Consider the following 18,965-nt stretch of genomic DNA (forward strand, 5'->3'; position numbering starts at 1 on the left):
TTAAAGAAAAATTTTTGCTTTAAAAAATGGTCCTTGATATATTTAAGAGTGGGTATATCACAAAAAATAAGCATTTTAATCAGAGTGTCTAGTTCACCACCTGTGAGTAACCCGCTTTTAAATAACTGAATGATTTAAAAAACGACACAGAACCATTTGCTAGTTATATTGGGGTACAGTAGTCAATTTCTTAGTAAATTTAAAAAAATTATATTCAAAAGCTTTTAAAACTTGAGTGTCCTTATGCTGAAAAAATCCAGCATAATTTTTAGAGCCTCCAAGACGACAAGCAAACGAGCAAAAATAGTGGAAATTTGCAATGGTGATTAATTCTATTGGGGATGTGGCCAGTTTTGTGGGCGGGTCTGGCTTCTCGTGCAATGTTTTTAAAACTAGTGCAAAAGATCGCTGAAACTCAGTTTGCACTGAACGTAATTTGCACTTAAAATTCCACGATCTTTCGCGCTGGTTTGGCCGATTTTGGGCGGAAAGTCCAGGCCAATAAGTTTAATTTATGTTTCCACTAATTTACAACAGTAGATCTACTACTACCCGAGACAACTTGGGTATCGATGGCAATAAGGCCACATTGACCTCACCAAGGAAGGTGAAAATGGTACACCTCACCAATAATACCATAGATGAATTGTGATATCTCCTGGAACCAGACCTTTAACCAAGCTGCCAGTTGTGGAAAAGTGACTATGGTACTCACATTTTTTGCCAAATGATCATTCCAGACAATGAGACTTGGGAAGGATCAGTCTTTTTTGCAATGCAGTGCTGCATTATCCAGGTTACAGATGCCTTCTTTTTCCCCCGAGTGGCAGGCAGTGACTAGTGGGGTACCGCAGGGATCGGTCCTAGGACCCCAGCTAGTCACAATATATATATAAATGATCTAGACGAGGGAACTAGATATAATATCTCCAAGTTTGCAGACGACACAAAGCTGGGTGGGCGTGTGTGCTGTGAGGAGGATGCCGAGAAACTCCAGTATGATTTGGACGGGTTGGGTGATTGGGCAGAAGCATGGCAGATGCAGTATAATGTGGATAAATGTGAGGTTATCCACTTTGGTGGCAAAAACAGGAAGGCAGATTATTATCTGAACGGCAATAGATTGGGAGAAGGGGAAGTGCAACAAGACCTGGGTGTCCTTGTGCACCAGTCATTGAAGGTAAGCATGCAGGTGCAGCAGGCAGTTAAGGCGGCAAATGGTATATTGGCCTTCGTAGCGAGAGGGTTCGAGTACAAGAACAAGGATGTCTTGCTGCAGTTGTACAGGGCCTTGGTGAGACCACACCTTGAGTATTGTGTACAGTTTTGGTCACCTTATCTGAGGAAGGATGTTCTTGCCATGGAGGGAGTGCAGCGAAGATTCACCAGACTGATACCTGGGATGGCAGGAATGACGTATGAGGGGAGATTGGGTCAATTGGGCTTATACTCACTGGAATGAGAGAAGAATGAGAGGGGATCTCATTGAAACTTATAAAATTCTAACAGGGCGAGACAGACTGGATGCAGGAAGGATGTTCCTGATGGCCGGGGAGTCCAGAACCGGGGGTCACAGACTAAGGATAAGGGGTAAGCCATTTAGGACAGAGATGAGGAAGAATTTCTTCACCCAGAGAGTGGTGAACCTGTGGAATTCTCTACCACAGAAGGCAGTGGAGGCCAATTTGTTAAATATATTCAAGAAGGAGTTAGATATATTTCTTAAGGTTAAAGGGATCAAGGGATATGGGGAGAAAGCAGGGACAGGGTACTGAATTTGGATGATCAGCCATGATCTCATTGAAAGGCGGAGCAGGCTCGAGGGGCCGAATGGCCTACTCCTGCTCCTATCTTCTATGTTTCTATGACATGCTGCAGAATACATCATCATCAATGACAGCCTATAACAGCAGTAGCAGAAGAGGCAGACAGGGTTTTTCCCTAAAATTTGTGATTTCCAGGGATTAGATACCATTGATTGATTCCATTTAGCCATTCAAGTACCTATGCAAACTCTATTTTTTGTTGATGTGGGACTACAATAGAAAAGGATACCACTTTGATGCCAAATGGTGTATATGTGAATGCATAATTTCCAGTGCAGACAATGCCCATATCTTAGGGTATCACAGATTCCCCACTAATTCCAGGGTGCAGACAATGGTTGGCTCCTCAAAAATATGGGTCAACTGCTCAGCATGTGGGACATGACTCTGTTACCGAACCTCTGGACCTCTGCCAGCAAACAGCATATGGCGACACACATTTGAGAGGGTGCAACATGAATGAGCAGATAATTTGGCATTTTGAAACAAAAGTTCCACTGTTTGGACTCCTACCAGGGATGCACTACAATATGAGCCAGAAAAAAACATGCATGTGTTTGTGGAAGATGAACAGCAACAAGGATAAGGAGGAAGAGGAGCTGGAAAAGTTCAGAACCACTGCAGAAAATAACAGTCTCTTAATTTAGGAGCGGTCTTCGTATTTCATTGGACTTTCTTTTAAAATAAAATCATTCCTCAGTAGTTCCATTTGCGTGAAAGCATTCATTTCCAAAGTAAATAATGACTAAAGTTTACGGTGGGGTTTTGTATTTTAATTGAAGAATAGTGAAAGTGTGTGTTTAATATGATGTGCCACTGTGCTTACCTTTTGTGGTATGTGAATTAGAAAGAAAGACTTAAATTTATATAGCGCCTTTCACGACCACCGGACGTCTCAAAGCACTTTACAGCCAATGAAGTACTTTTTGAAGTGTAGTCACATTTGTAATGTGGGAAATGCAGCAGCCAATTTGCGCACAGCAAGCTTCCACAAACAGCAATGTGATAATGACCAGATAATCTGTATTTGTTACGTTGATTGAGGGATAAATATTGGCCAGGACACCGGGGATAACTCCCCTGCTAGTCATCGAAATAATGCCATGGAATCTTTTACGTCCACCTGGGAGAGCAGACGGGGCCTCGGTTTAGTGTCTCATCCGAAAGACAGCATCTCCGAAAGTGCAGCACTCCCTCTGCACTGCGCTGAAGTGTCAGCCTAGATTTAAGTGCTCAAGTCCCTGGAGTGGGACTTAAACCCAAAACCTTCTAACTCAGCGGCGAGTGTGCTACCCACCGAGCCACAGCTGACAATTAGTGCAATGTGGTATTTCTACTCTACTTGGCTCAGTTGGTAGCTCTCTTGCCTCTGAGCCAAAAGGTTGTGAGTTGAAGTGCCATTCCAGAACTTGAGCACGTTATCTGGACTGACACATCAGCATAGTACTGAGGGAGTGCATTACATTGTTGGAATAGCCACCCTTTGGGTGAGATGTTAAACCAAGGCCCTGCTGCCTGTTCTAGTTGTTCGAGTGGGTATAATAGATTCTATAACACTATTTCAAGAAAAACAGAGAGCTCTCCCAGTGTCCTGGTCAATATTCTAATCTCAAACAATATCAAACAGATGAATTGTCATTGATCTCATTTGCTGTATGCAGGACATTGTGTGAAATTTGGCTGTCGGATGCACCCACATAACAATTTTAACTTCACTTTAAAAAATAATTAATGCATTGCCTTAAGATGTCCTGAGAGATAAGGTGTTATATCGATGCAAGTTCATTCTTTCTTGCTATTCCTACATGATGCATTGCCGTAAGGAGCAAGAGTGGAGACTTTTTGAGAGGTCTGTTGTGGACCTACCTCATGGCAGTAGAATACTCTGTTCTCAAAACAAAGAAATGGCCTACCTGAAGACTCGGCTTCCAGGTGAAGCGTGCAGCTTCAACTGGTCAATTATTTTGATGGGTGGAAGACCCAGACAGTCCTGCCAGGAATAGCCTATCATGTTCCAGACGTGGGGTTTTGCTTGTTTTTCCAGAGGCTTCTCCTATCACATGTCGAGGCAATGATGACTGAAAGTCACCTGCCTGTTCCTGTACTTGAAGCTGCACACTTCACCTGTTGTCATTTCGTATGACGGGAAAAGCTTACAATGGGATGTCTAGTTTGGCCTCCTGAGATGTCGAGTGGAGAAATGAGGTGCCTCCCGCAACAGATCTGAGTGGGCAGGTTGATGTGATGTGTTCCATGGTCTGAGACTCATGGCCACAGTCGCACTTCGGGTCGTCCCTCAGCTTCCACTTGTGAAGCAGGTGGCCGCAGCATCCACGCCCTGTGCGGATCCGGTTGAGCGCTGTCCACTATCTTCGAGGGAGGTCGAAGCCAGGGGCCTCTGCTGTTGGGTCAGTGATGAGGTGTTGGTTCTTTTATGTTGCATGCGTCCCACGATTCTGTCCATCTGGATAGTAGGTTGATACCAGTTGCGTGAATATTGGCTGCTGTTGGACAATATTGTGGCCGGCGCAATTTTAAGTGCTTTTGTGGTGTTTTTTCGAGTCTTTGTGAATGGGAAGGTCGGTGTTGCTCATGATTTTTTCCATCTCATGGAGCACGGTGGCGTTGCAGCAAAGTGGGACAGCACCATTCAGTTGGAGTGGACTTGAGCATCCCTGACACCGTCCTCATGGCAGCGTTTAGCTGATGACAACCTACATGTGGTCTCCCTGTGTGTGCTAGTTCACCGAGAACTTGCCAGCTAATGTCATCAGGAAGACGACCAAACGTCCGAAAGCAGCCTCCCGGTCTGAAAAGCATGACTGCTTCACCTGTATTGTACAGCCATGATGCCTCTGAATTCCTCATTCATGGTTTTCTAGAGTCAAGTCTCTAAGCGTGTTGAAGCTGGCCATTATCATGTCATGGAGATGTAATGGACTGTGTACTTCAACATCATTAGTGAGTGCATGCTGTAACCGTGCTCGATACTTATATACCCGAGGTCTCCCTTTCACTGATACTGCTCAACATTCTGCTGGGCCCTTGCTGCACAATATTGTCCAACTGTGCACTAATTGCTTCCTCATGAAATGCAAGGAGGTAAGTGACTGGTGCAACCCTTCATGCTCCATAGCTGTCTGTATGAAGTCCGAATCAAAAAGTGACTCAATAGGGCTTGATGGCAATGCTATGCCTCTGCTCAACAATAGCTGATACTACTTCAGCCATCACCTCAATCCCTTCCCTCTTATTAAGAAGTTACTCTCAGAATTCCTCTTCTAAATTGCTAAAACCACTTAATGTGTATCTCTGGGCCGGTGCGTGCTTCACAAGATTAGGTGGCAATGACAGTAAGTGCTGTGCTGAGAAAGTCCAGCTTGCTGCTCTAGAAGTTTTGGCATATCTGTAACAAGAATAAAAAGAAACATAATAAGTTAGGTATGTTGTACATGGCACATTTTGTGATGCAACAGTCACTATTTTGCACCTGCTGAAAAACATCTGCTCTGTAAGAGAAGTACCGTGTATTTTAGACAGAAGCGGTTTTATAGCCTGATACATAACTTATCAGAATGTAAAGTACTTTGCCCACAGGTTTGTGAGAATGTTTGAGAGCTGTGTGAATACACTGCAATTGTCAGCTGTATGTGTGAATAATGATAGTCAGTCTACAATCTTACTCTGTTGCATCATACCAGGTTCTTCTGCTATGCTCATTCTCAAACACATTCCTTACTTCCCCTTTACGTATTTTTAACAGGTGCTGGAGCAATTCAGGTTAAGTATCCTAAGATTATCAAGCAAATTTATCAGCCGCTTGTAATTTACTTTTTTGGCACTAGTAGTTGCCTACATGTAAAAGAGCCTCCTTACATGGCAGGATATATTTATCCACATTCTTTTCCAGTTCTCACCTCGACACCTTCTTCTGTATAGCTGTCGCCTGGTATGTAACCCCATATTAAACTCCTATGTGACAACCTCTCATCTTGCATCACTTTCAGGGTAATGGTGGCTTGACCCTCCACTTTGTAGCGAGCACTTTGCCAGGCCCTCATATCATCTTCAATGATCTGCAATCCTCACCTCGATATGCTCTGGTATTTTTCATCCATTGATAAGGGCTAGATCTAATGTCTATGTTGGCTCATAACCAGGTGTGTGCACAGACTCTCTGACTACCCTTCTGTGATGATCCACATCTCAGTTTTCAGACACTGCTTGATTGAGAGGATGCATGGTGCAAACCGTGTTCTGCTTTTAGGCTTTGTGTAAACCATATGATATCTACTATTTTAAGAGTTCATGTATCACAATAACTCATTTGTAGTTGTTAACTGGACTCTTGCAGCATTTCTTCTTGCTCAACCCCAATTTGAGAATCTTTGAAATAGCCAAAAATAAACAATTTAAAAAAGATCTGCATAAATATCTAGTTTGGAAAAATAACAGTTTGTGATTGAAGGTTGTGGGCATAAATAAAGATTGACATAATCAAATATTTCACAGAGAGTTGCTATTTGTGGAGGGAGGTTTTCCATGTTTGAATACTTGAGATTTGAGGATGAACAGACATTTTGGAGACCTGTTTGTTTACCTTTGGGAGTCAGGCAGTATTTATGAAGAATTTTTCCCTCTGGAGATTAAATAGAAAGAAAGAAACAAAGACTTGCATTTATATAGCACCTTTCACGATCACCGGACGTCTCAAAGCGCTTTACAGCCAATTAAGTACTTTTTGGAAGTGGAGTCACATTTGTAATGTGGGAAACGCGGCAGCCAATTTGCGCACAGCAAGCTCCCACAAACAGCAATGTGATAATGACCAGATAATCTGTTTTTGTTACGTTGGTCGAGGGTCAAATATTGGCCATGACACCGGGGATAACTCCCCCATGCTCTTCTTCGAAAGTGTGTCATGGGATCTTTTACGTCCACCTGAGAGAGCAGACGGGGCCTCGGTTTAACGTCTCATCCGACAGTGCAGCACTCCCTCAGCACTGCACTGGAGTGTCAGCCTAGCTTTATGTGCTCAAGTCCCTGGAGTGGGACTTGAACCCACAACCTTCGGACTCAGAGGCAACTGTGAATAGGTGGAATATAGTCCATTTTAGGGACTATGCATACTCTGTCAAAGCAATCGTCTTTAATGGGCTAAATGTTTTTTTTCTCATTCACACAAGGATGATCAAAAACTTTTGTAATACATTGTTCTGTGCTGTTGGACCATGCAAATCCTAATCATGGAAAGCAACTGGCCAGCTTGAATAATGGAGGTACAAAACTAGAAAGGTACTGATTGACTTTCTTTGGCAATTGACGTTAAAACTTTCCCTGGGTGATTAAATAAATGGGCGTAGAAACCATAAGAAGTTGTACTGGGTCTGTCAAATGAGCACAGTTGCTGAACTAAGAAAAGCTTTTCCCATTCTGCACTTTTTATTTTCTTAATCTAGAGTTTACCTGTGCACTCGGGTGTGTTACCCTGTATTCCTGACTCTCTTACCTGTGCACTCGGCTGCGATAGCCAGGAACTCGTTCTTCAGTTACTGGGTTCAGAAACAGACTAGCAAATCTGCAATTTCAGAGATGATCAGCACAATAAATACATTGGCACAAAAATACCTGTTTTCATCTGCTTTAAACTAGGAACAACAAGCAAAGTCATCCATTCAAGATCTAACATTACTAGTAGATCGCTCATGTAAGTCAGAAAATATGCTGCTTTATAAGGGCAGGACCGTTTTACCAAGTAACCCATAATATGTAATACTGTTGGCTCTCTCTTCCTGTATGTCTCTCACTCATTCTTCTTTCTTTCTGTAGCTCTACTCTCTCTCTCTCTCTCTCTCGCTCTCTAAAGGCAGTTTTCCAAATTCACACTCTGGGTGGAGGCAAGCCTGCCAGGAACATGCCAGGAATTCGGCTGCAAGCTTCGCATGTTTTCTGGCTATTAAGTTACAAGTGCCAGAGTTTCCAATGTGTGCTCCTGGTGGCAAGGGCCCTGCCAGGAGCACAAGGTTGGAAAATTATTCCTTAAAGGGTCTTTCCTTCTCTGTTTCTTTCAATACGTTTGTCTTTTGCTCCTTTTTTTCCCCTGTATCTTTCATACCGTCTCTCCTTTTCCGCTCAGCTGGCATGGAGACCGGGAGTCAGACTCGGGGCTTGAAACCTCCGATAGCTGCAGAAATGGTCTCATCTCTCTTTGGGAGTGGAGTTTGGGCAATGTGTCATCTAGTCACATTTGCACAAGGAAGCTCGGGGCCAGGTCTGGGTGTGAAGGGAGAAGGCCGCCACAACCTTGAGTTTGATAGTGAGGGAATGGAGGCAGAGCCTGGGGATGCATTTCTGGATGTATTAACTAATTGCTTTGTGCTGTTTATATGCATTATTACTGGGCTGCAGTTTTGGCTATGCATATATAAAATAGATATTAGTCGATATCCCTTGGGGAGTCAAGATCATGTGCAGTCTTCAGGTTATGTGAGGTTAGAGGGCAGGGCATACAGACTTAATTTAGTTGCCATTTTAAAGTCATATATTCTGTCCTTATTTTCATATTTCCATCATAAGTTCCAATGTCCACATTTTTAACGGAAGCTGCCTATGTAAACTTGCATGCTGTAATTATACCCTCCTGCCAGTGGCGGCACTGCAACAGCTCCACTGACAGGAGGGTGTCATTACAAGTTTATAAGAGGCAGTTTCCCCTTACAAATGGGGATTTAGGAATTTATAATGAGTAAAGCAGACAGGAAGTGCACGAAGATTTAAGATTTTTAATAAGATGTATATAGATTTCACTGCAATTTTGTAAACAGGAAGTGTGCACAGATGCAATACATCCTCCTCATCCTAAAGTCAATTTGATCAAATTTACACAATTAGACCTTAAAGGGTCAGGCCAGCTTTCACATAGCACCCACTTATAAACAAAATACTACATTCTTTGTTACATTCCATAATTCTCATCCGTATAAAACAGAATATCTTCCAACTTACCATGAGTAACACTATGGGAGATCCACAAGTATCTATCTACCTTTATATATTACTAAAATTGATACGTCTTGTCACCGGTCAACATTCTTTAGAGAGATTTCCATGCTAATTGTGCTTGTTTTCTGTTCCATTTGTAATGGCCCGTGATGCCTGTAGGTGGTGCTGTAATAGGATTTCCCCATTTAGAGCACTCAGTCTTTTGTCACAGGTGTCAGTCACATACGCCACTGATTCTGTGCAATTTCCTATTAAAAAGCTTGGGGCTCCACCGACGTTATCCAAGGGCCCAACTATACGAATCATGAACAACAACTGATAGTTTTAATGTAGACCAATCTGGTGCAATCTCCCTAGCATGGATGTTGTGTGCTGCAATGTTAATTTTTAAAATTGAAACACTCCCAATTCTTAATGTCTAGGGTGCATTTGTTTCTAGAAACAAGTAGTAGAGGTAGTCCTCTCAATCGTTGCCTGTCACTTCTGCGCATGTCATTACAGAATCTCCAGGGGACACAATTAAAGCGCCATTAGTGTTTCCTGTCAATTTAAATGTACTCCTTGCCAGTACAAGCCCTCACACAATTTTCATTGCATCCCACACTTCAGCAGGGCGCACACTCCAGATGCAACATATAAGTGATAACCTTGCTACACTCAGTTCTTCCACTGGCTTCACTCAATGCAACACAACTTAGCTGCAATGATGCATGGTTACTAAATGGCATAAAGACCTGGGCATAAATCTGCCATTTCATGAATCTCAAGTCTACTTTTCTGCTCATGTGACAAATTAACACAAAATTCAAGGAAACAGGTCCCAATGGAAGAAAGGCTCATGAATCATGGCTGTTTGACTCCCTTGGAGAAAGTAGCCCTAGACATCCTGGCATATTAGAGCATGGAAGAAATAAGGAAAGGTGAAGCAGAAGTTCTCCTTCTCCCTCCCCCACATTCGCCATCATGCCCTTATAGGTTGTCCCCATTCTCATTCTGTTCCAAACAGGTATACACAAAACCACACAAACAGCATCTCTCTTTGAAGAAGAAAGAGCTTGCATCTATATAGCGCCTTTCATTAGCTCAGGACGTCCCAAAGCATTTTACAACCAATTAAGTAGTTTTTATGAAGTGTAGTCAATGTTGTAATGTAGGAAACGCGGCAGCCAATTTACGCACAGCAAGGTCCAAGGAGGAACTTTAAATAAAGAAGTGAGGGGATTCGGATGAAAAAAATAAGGACCTAAAGATAAAAAAGAGCGGGTAAAAGCAAAGGCCAGAGTACAAAAGGAGATAAGGATAATATAAATAATCCAGGAACAGAAAAGGTTATAGGAAGTAATAAAATACCTGTTAAAAATGAAGGAGTGCTGAAAAATAAAAACATTAAATTGCCTGTATAGCAATGTACAGAGCATCAGCAACCAAAAGTGTGACAGAAATACACCATCAGGACATATGGTTGAGTAGGGGCAATTACCCAAATAAGAGTTATGTACACAAATGCACGTAGCATAAGAAATAAAACATGAGTTGGAAGCACAAATTCAGCTTAAAGGATATGGTGTAGTAGCAATTGTAGAGACCAGGGCATGACTGGGAGCTAAATATCCCAAGCTGTAGGATCTTCAGAAAGGGCAGGGAAACTGGGAAAGGAGGAGTAGCAGCAATATTGATAAAAGGCACAATCACAGCAGTAGAAAGAAAGGACATCAGTAGCAGTGAACAGGCAATGGAAACAGTATGGGTAGAACGAAGGAACTGTAAAGCATGCACGACTCTGATGGGAGTTGTTTACAGACTTCCTGACAGAGATAAATACAGAGATCAGGAAAGCATCTGGCAGAAACAAAGTGATTACAATGGGAGATTTAAATTTTCACAAACTGAGAGAAACAGACTAGCTCAAGTAGTAAAGACAATTAATTTCTGGAATGTATTCGGAACATTTGTTTGGAACAATAGGTTTTAGAACCGACAAGGGAGAAGGCCATAATAGATTTAGTGATGAGTAACAAAAGAGACAGTTAACAATCTAACTGTAAGGGAACATCTTGCAAAACAATGAAATACAAAAACAAGTAATAGGAGGTGCAAAAAGGAAGTATAAACAAACACTTGCAAGAGATTTATCAATGGTAATGGTAAAAGTTTTTATAAATATATTAAGAGAAAGGGTGATATGCAGGAATGTGGGCTCATTAAAAACAGATGCAGGTGACACTATAATGGATAGTAAGGAAATGGAAGACTTGTTAAGTGAATACATTCTATCTGTTTTCAGAGTGGAGGCAGGGGACAAAATACTAGTGGTACAAGGGAACCTAAAAATAAGCCATGGGGAGGAACTTAGTGGATAAGAGTAAAAGAATGCTAATGGATAAAATAATGGGACTCAAGGTAGACTAATCTCCAGGACCTGGTGGTTTCCACCCCAGAGTATTAAAAGAAACACCAATACAATAGCAAAATACTGTGGATGCTGGAAATCTGAACAACAGCAGAAAATGCTGGAAACACTCAGCAGGCCAGGCGGCAGCAGTGGAGAGAGAAACAGAGTTAACGTTTCAGGTCTGTAACCTTTCGTCAGAACTGGAAAAAGTTAGGGATGTAATAGGTTTTAAGCAGGTGCAGAGGCAAGGAAAGGCAGGGGAGGGGAGGAAAGAACAAAAGGGACGGTCTGTGATAGGCAGGAGAGATTAAATGTTGCAAATGGGGATGGCAGAATAATCAACAGCTGCTGCCTGAAAAAATAGGGGATGGGTTATTGTCTGAAATTGTTGAACTCGATGTTGAGTCCAGAAGGCTGTAAAGTACCTAATCGAAAGATGAGGTGCTGTTCCTCGAGCTAACGTTGAGCTTCATTAGAACAGTGGTAGAGACCGAGGACAGAGAGATCAGGGTGGGAGTGGAGCGGAGAATTAAAGTGACAAGTGACCGGAAGCTGGACTCAACATTGAGTAAAACAATTTCAGACTATAATTCCTATCCCTACTTTTTCAGGCGGCAGCTGTTGATTATTCTGCCATCCCCATTTGCAACATTTAATTTCTCCTGCCTTCCACCCTATCACAGACCATCCCTTTTGTTCTTTCCTACCCTCCCCCCCACCCCTTTCCCTGTCTCTGCACCTGCTTAAAACCTGTTACATCTCTAACTTTTTCCAGTTCTGATGAAGGGTCACAGATCTGAAACGTTAACTCTGTTTCTCTCTCCACGGATGCTGCCTGGCCTGCTGAGTGTTTCCAGCATTTTCTGCCGTTATTAAAAGAAACAGGTGGGGAAATTGCTGATTAATTGAGTGGACACTGTGTGTTAGTCAGAATTTTCCAAATTTCTCTAGATTTGGGAATTGTGCACTTGGATTTGAAAATTGCAAATGTCACTCCATTGTTTAAAACAGGAGGGACGGAGAAACCAGGAAACTTCAACTTTAACGTCAGTTGTGGGGAAGTTACTGGAATCTTTCATCAGGGACAGAGCGATTGAGCACTTGAACAAGTACGAGCTGATCAAAGAGAGTCAGCATAGATTTGTGAAGGGTGTCATGTCCGACTAATCTAGTTGAATTTTTTTTTGAGGTCACTAACAAGGTGGGTAGGAGAGTGTCGATGGATGTTGCCTATATGGATTTCCAGAAGGCGTTTGATGAGGTTCTGCACAAGAGATTTTTAATAAAAATGAGAGTGCGCATTAGGTAACTTAGTGACATGGTTTGGTAATTGGTTGGGAAGCAGGAGACAAAGAGTAGGGATAAAGAGAATGTACTCTGGCAAAATGTGACTAGTGGTTTTCCCCAGGGACCTGTACTGGAGTCTCAACTTTTCCCCATTTATATCAATGAATCAGATGAATAAAGAGTTGTATATCTGAGTTTGTGGATGACACTAAATTAGGAGGTACAGTTAGTTGTGTAGTTGGGACCAGGAAGTTACAAAAGAACAGACAGACAGATTAATTGAGTGGGCAAAACTGTGGCAGATGGAGTTCAATGAAGGGTAGTTTGAGGTAATCACTTTGGAACCAAGAAAGACTAATCAGAATATTTTTTTAATCATGAGAGACTAGAAACTGTGGCGGGGCAAAGGAATGTGGGTATCCAGGTACACAAATCGCCAGAAGTTAGAGGACAGGTACAAAAAGCAATCAAAGAAGCTAACCGAATGTTGGCCTTTATCTCAAGGGGGTTGGAATACAAAGGGGAGGAAGTTATGCTTCAGCTGTAGAGCCTTGGTCAGACTCCATTTGGAGTACGGTGTTCAGTTTTGGGCACATCTCAGGACGATATAGTGGCCTTAGAGAGGATACAGCATATATTTACCAAGGGTTGGATTATGAGGACAGTTTGCATAAACTTGGCTTGTATTCCCTAGAGTTTAGAAAATTGAGGAGTGTTTAAAATGATAAAATGATTCGATAGAGTACATACAGAGAAGCCATTACCTCTCGTGGGGGAATCCAGAACAAGGGTCACAATCTTAAAATTAGTGCTAGACCATTCAGGAGTGAAATCAGGAAGCACTTTGACACAAAGGATGTGGAAATGTAGAATTCTTCCCCCGAAAAGGCTGCGGATGCTGGGTCAATTGAAATTTTCAAGACGGAGATCGACAGATTTTTATTAGGTAAAGGTATCAAGGGTTCTGGATTAAAGGCGGGTAAATGGAGTTGAGGTGCAGATCAGCCATGATCTAATTGAATGGTGGAACAGGCTGAAAAGGCTGAATGGCCTACTGTTCCTATGTTCCCAAAAACAGCAGTGAAGTAAATGACCGGATCACCTGTTTTCGCTGCTGGCTGAGGGATAATTGTCTTTCAGAACCCTGGGAGAACTCCCCTGCTGTTGGGGAACCAGCATTTAAAATTGGTCCCTTGTTGGGCTGGAAATCGCCCAGAGCAATACAGCACCCCATAATCCTGCATGCTTTTCACTGCAGTTTATGAGGAGCAAGCAATTAAATAGTTAACCACTCTAACCTGAAGTCCTCCACGAAGGCAATGGAGATGAGAATTATACAAGGGGTTTGATGGGGATAGCAATTTGTAAGGGATTTGGAGGGGATAAAAGCATTGAAGGTAGAGGCGAAGAGTTGTTGAGCAGGTCTAGCACTATAGATGTGTCAGGGTGGGTGGAAGGCTAGAGGAAATGCAGTTGGGAGTTAGAGGTGTTGGAAAGGGAGATAGGGAATCATTTTCTGCAAGAACAGAGGGTGATCACGGAATGGTTTGAAGCAGGGTGATACAGATGTTGAAGGAAACAACAAAGTAATCAGAGATGGTTTTATTAGAGATGAGATTTGAGGTGGCAAGACCTCTGAAAATGACAAAGTCAAGGCAGTAGTTATGACTGGTTGCGTGAGGATAGGAGTGGACAGAAGAGGGGACAAGAGGAATTTAGGTGAAGGCTAAAATCACTGAGGATGAAAAGTCATTTGGTGCAGAGGTAAGTGAAGAGATTTCAGCTAGGAAGTTGCCAGAAAACTTGGGAGAATGATAGACAAGGATGTATTTAAATGAGAAATGTAAGGGATGATAGAGGTTGAAGGATTCCAAGGAAGAGAACATGCCAGAGGAATAAGAGGTCAAATCGAGATGATACTGGCAATGAGAACCACACCATTGCCATGACGATATGTGGAATGAATAGCCAGGTGAGGCCTAATGCTCCTTGCAAACAAAGCATCTTACTGCATTTGTGCCCAGCAGCCTGAATGATTTGACATACACTGCCAATGGTGTCTTGAAAGGATTCGGTTGCATAAATGTTTAATGCAGCACTGATCTTCATACCCGTAGGAGAATGTGGTGGACGTTTTGACAGGTTGAGCTCCAGGAGATGGCATAGCTATATGACAGCCTCCCTTGTGAAGTTGAAGACAGGTCTCCTTGACATCCCCAGGAAAGACTGTTTGCGCTAATAAATATTGGTCTTGGGAGAAAGACAGGAGCATACTGGGCTGTACTCACACCTGCCTTTCCTGTTCTCTGAAAAACTACTGTTTCTTCTCCAAAGCTAGAGTGCCACTGGAACACCCAAAAGGATTTCAATTCTGACCACTTTGCATGCTGCAAATGAAATAGCAGTTGAAAGCAAGACTGTTGTAGAAAAAGAAGTTGTAAATAAAATTCTTGCATTGCAGACAAGTTAGATTCTAACAGCAACATAAAGTAATACACCAATAAAAATGCAGATAAAGCAGTTGTAAACCAAAAAAACCCTTTCAAATCAACTCTGTAAAGTGGTACACATTTCTAAAAAGCCAATTCTTGAAGCCCAAGCTATCCAGATAACCATGCCTAACTTTTATATAGGTGAGTTTGCTACGAGGGGATACCCAGAGAAGAATATGAAATCCAGCAAGGACCAACAGGTATAATAAGGCTCACACTGGAGCACAGAACTTCAAAAAATGTGATTTTGTACTGCGACATGCTGTGCTCTGAATTGGTTGCTCAGCACTGGCTGGATGTGGAATCTTATAAAATCTACCCTCTCATGTCCCTATACAAAGTTTCTAACTTATAATGTAATATAGGCCAATTGCTCTGCTGATGTTATTTTGCAATAATTTTAAAAAGTTTGAATGACATTCTATTTTAAATCAAGTGCACCCACCCTCATTGAAAGCCTCTCAATTATAGTATTTCTTCTACTACACGCAAAGCCTCATTAGAAGTTTCTCATTATAACACTCTTACTATATTGGGGCAGTAATTCCTCCCCAAACACGTGAGTACGGAAGGGGTACTCACACGTCTGACCGGAGGAAATGCCGGTTTTCAGCATGCACAGCACATGCGCTGAAAACCGGCATTTCCTCTCCTCTAACCCAAGAGGTGAAGAGGCTAGCGCGTGCGCTGTAGGGGGCAGTGCGTGCGTCTTGGATTTCCTCTGTTTTGGGGGATTTGCGCATGTGTAAAGGCCTCCGGTCTTTACGCTTGTAAAAAGCACACGTAAGTATTTATTTTTTTTTTATTTTTTTTACAGGCAAGTGGTGTTTTAGTGCAATTTAGAATTTTTTTTCTCACAGGTTTATTATTTTAAAGAATCTACAATAAGGTAAGTTTAGTTTTAGACCCTTTTTATTAAAAATTAATTTTTTTCAAAAAAAAATTGTTTAAATTATTTTTTTAAAACTTATTTATACTTAATTTAATGATTGGGATGTTTTTAAAAATTTTATTTAAAGTTTAAGTAGTGTTTTGGGGTGCAGTACTTTTCATGAGTTTGACAGTTCTTACTCTCAAACTTATGAATGAAGTTTCCCCTCCCCTGATTGGCTGAACAGTGCTCACCTGATCCCAGCCGGCACATCGCACTAACTACGCCGCTGGGTCAGGTTAGCACAGCGCGCCGACATCAGAACCGGGCCACTGACAGGAAATCCACTGCGGGCCAGGTTTCAGATGTCGGCGCGCCGGCTAAGTGCACATCGGGGGCTTGCACGCGCGGCAAGCCCCCGACACCAAGTTCTGGGCCATTATTCTGAAGTACTTTTTCATGATATATTTCATGCCATTAAGGGATGTTTACTACGGTGCAAACCAGCATCGTGTTGAGAAACCGACATCCCAGTGATCACGTTCTTATGAGGTTAAGGTGTAACATACTCTGATTTATTATTTTTCTGTTTTGTATCTGATTCTGACCTGTGGCTGGCTATCTCCTTCCACATGAGCAGCACTGTCCTTTTCCAATTCCTATGAGCTGAAATCTGATCCTGGTCGGTACTTGTAGATCTGATGAACAGACTAGAATGGTAACTATACTGAAAAAGCATTCAATACATTGTGAATGGGCATATCTGTGTATATCTTATCTGAGTTGTTTCATCTTTTTCAACAGATTTTCAGTTACTTTTCTCCCTTAGGTGCTTCATGTACCATGTATCACGCATATCCCAAGGATCTGCTAAAGCTGCTGTAAACCGATTGGCACGGTATGTACAAAAGCAATATGAATTTTCTCACCATCAACTTTCTCTTGTGTGCTCCCTCCTGTGAATACCTTTTGGTTTGCCTTGTCTCTAACTTTCCATCCCTTCATCTTCCCACCGGTGACCCAATCTGAGATTGGAAAGTTGCTTTCTTGAAAATCACAGACCCAAACCAAAGTTGCACCGTCCTTTAAGTTTGCGTGTGGACATTACCCAAAGTTATTTTATTCTCCCACTTTTATTCATCTTCCCAGGGTATGCACCAACTGCAGCTAAGATGGCAGGTGAGCAGACTTCAACTATCTCTACTCTTGAGCTAGGCATGAAGAGGTGCATAAGAGCAGTCTATTGATGCATCTGCCCATGAAATTCCATTCTCCTTGTAGGGATACATCTGGCCTGCACTCTGCATCTCTCACAGCAACTTGGTAGAGTCATCAAGTCGGCAACACAGTGAGTCACAGGCATGAACATATACCTCACGCAATGTGCCATCATTCTACCATCCTTTTTCTTTTCTTTGTAATATTAAAGAACTTTAAAAAAAGAACAAGATAATACACAGGATGCATTTCAATAGTATGTTTCAGTTGATAGTGATACATATATAATGATATTAATATCAGACAATAAAAAAAACTGTAGATGCTGGAAATCTGAACAAAAACAGAAATTGCTGAGTTCTAATGAAGAGTCCACACCTGAATCATCAACTTGTCCCATTCTCTCCACAAACTCTGCTTGACCGACCTGCTGAGTGTTTCCAGCATCTTCTGTTTTTGTTTCAATATCAAAAGACTTGAGTGCAACCTATTTGTATTCTTTTTATGGTTGTACTTGCAGGTACTCGACACCACTCACCAACAGCATTCCTGGTCAATAAGCTGGATTTGTCATTAGTTTTCTTCTCACATTTCTTTCTGCTCACTGTCCCAAACTTTCAAAATATTCTACTACTGCTGCCCACATCTCATCAAATTTGCTCAATTATTTTGGTCATCTAGAAATCAATCTGCAGTTGTATCCAGCACCAGCAAGAGCCATTTTTTAACAGAGAGGGGGATTTGAGTCTAATCTATGCCTCAATATAACTTTCTTAATCAGAGAAATAAAATTATTGATTTTGTGACCTTTGAGATGTGGGGGACACGGGTAAGGCATTATTTATCGCCCCTCCCTCGTAGTCGGGAGGGTATTGAGTTAATCATGTAGTGTGGGACTCGAGTCACATGTAGGCCAGCCTGGGTAGGGGTGATCTGTATGTTACCGAAGGTCATTTGTGAATCAGTTGTGTTTGCACAACAATCTTGCAGTTGTCATGGTCATTTTTTTCCTGTTGCCAGCACACAAATGATAAGACTGATTAAATTCAATTTCACAATATGCCATTGTGGGATTTGAATTTATAATCTTTGTGTTGCTAGTCCAGTATCATAACCACTCAGCCATTCGGCCATTCTTGTCTTCAAATCCCTCCATGGTCTGCCCTAACTTATCTAATGATTTTCTCCAGGCATATGTTCCTACTCACATCTTCCACTCTTCTGACTCCAGATTATTGCTTAATCCCTGCTCCGTCAAAAAAAAAAATCCATTTAGGACTGAGATGAGGAGAAATTTCTTCAATCAGAGGGTTATGAATCTATTGAATACACTACCCCAGAGGGTTCTGGATGCTCTGTCATTGAGTATATTCAAGGTTGAGATCGATAGATTTTTGGACTCCAAGGGGATCGGGCGGGAAAGTAGAGTTAAGTTCAAAGATCAGCCATGATCGTATTGAATGGCGGAGCAGGCTCGAGGGGCCGTATGGCCTACTCCTGCTCCTATTTCTTATAAAAACCCTGCCCGCTGGACTTCTCTTCCTAAATCACTTCACCTTGCGGCCTCCCTTTCTGTTTTCAAAAGCCTCATATAAAGCCCTCTCTGATTGTGCCTCGCGTCTCTCTCCTCCCTCCTCTTCCAGACGACCCCCCTCCACCCACCAAAAAATGTCATTCCTTCTCCTGCTTGGCATCCATCTTAATGCCTTGGTAAATGCTCCTGGATATTGTTTTATATGGGGAGTGGTATATGTAAAGAGGGAATGGGTTTCCAGTACTATTCACAATATATATATATATATATAAAAAATGATCTAGACGAGGGAACTAGATGTAATATCTCCAAATTTGCAGACGACACAAAGCTGGGTGGGCGA

General features: G+C 42.1%; 1 protein-coding gene across 5 annotated transcripts in view; it reads right to left on the reverse strand.

Annotated features, from left to right (window-relative positions):
* The window catches only part of LOC147110590 (bromodomain-containing protein 8-like), a 51,287-nt gene that overhangs the window by 20,811 nt on the left and 11,511 nt on the right, over positions 1-18,965 (reverse strand). Inside the window, exons 5-7 of one of the 5 annotated variants that reach the window (XR_015079949.1) lie at positions 16,479-16,568; positions 7,336-7,404; positions 3,984-5,232 (exon numbers count right to left, since the gene is read on the reverse strand). The exons of 1 other annotated variant lie outside the window; for it this stretch is intronic. Coding sequence is in view for 1 of the 4 variants with exons in the window: in XM_086000731.1 (XP_085856857.1) it covers positions 7,336-7,404; positions 16,479-16,568 (159 nt within the window). In the remaining 3 variants the exon portion in view is untranslated. Of the gene's footprint in view, positions 1-3,739; positions 5,233-7,335; positions 7,405-16,478; positions 16,569-18,965 lie in introns of all 5 variants that reach the window. 3 more of the 5 variants (XR_015079948.1, XR_015079950.1, XM_086000731.1) reach the window with 3 other exon arrangements.

The sequence above is a fragment of the Somniosus microcephalus genome, chromosome 11, assembly GCF_052327205.1.
Source record: "Somniosus microcephalus isolate GS21.2 chromosome 11, FLI_Smic_1.0, whole genome shotgun sequence".
Classification (NCBI taxonomy): domain Eukaryota; kingdom Metazoa; phylum Chordata; class Chondrichthyes; order Squaliformes; family Somniosidae; genus Somniosus; species Somniosus microcephalus.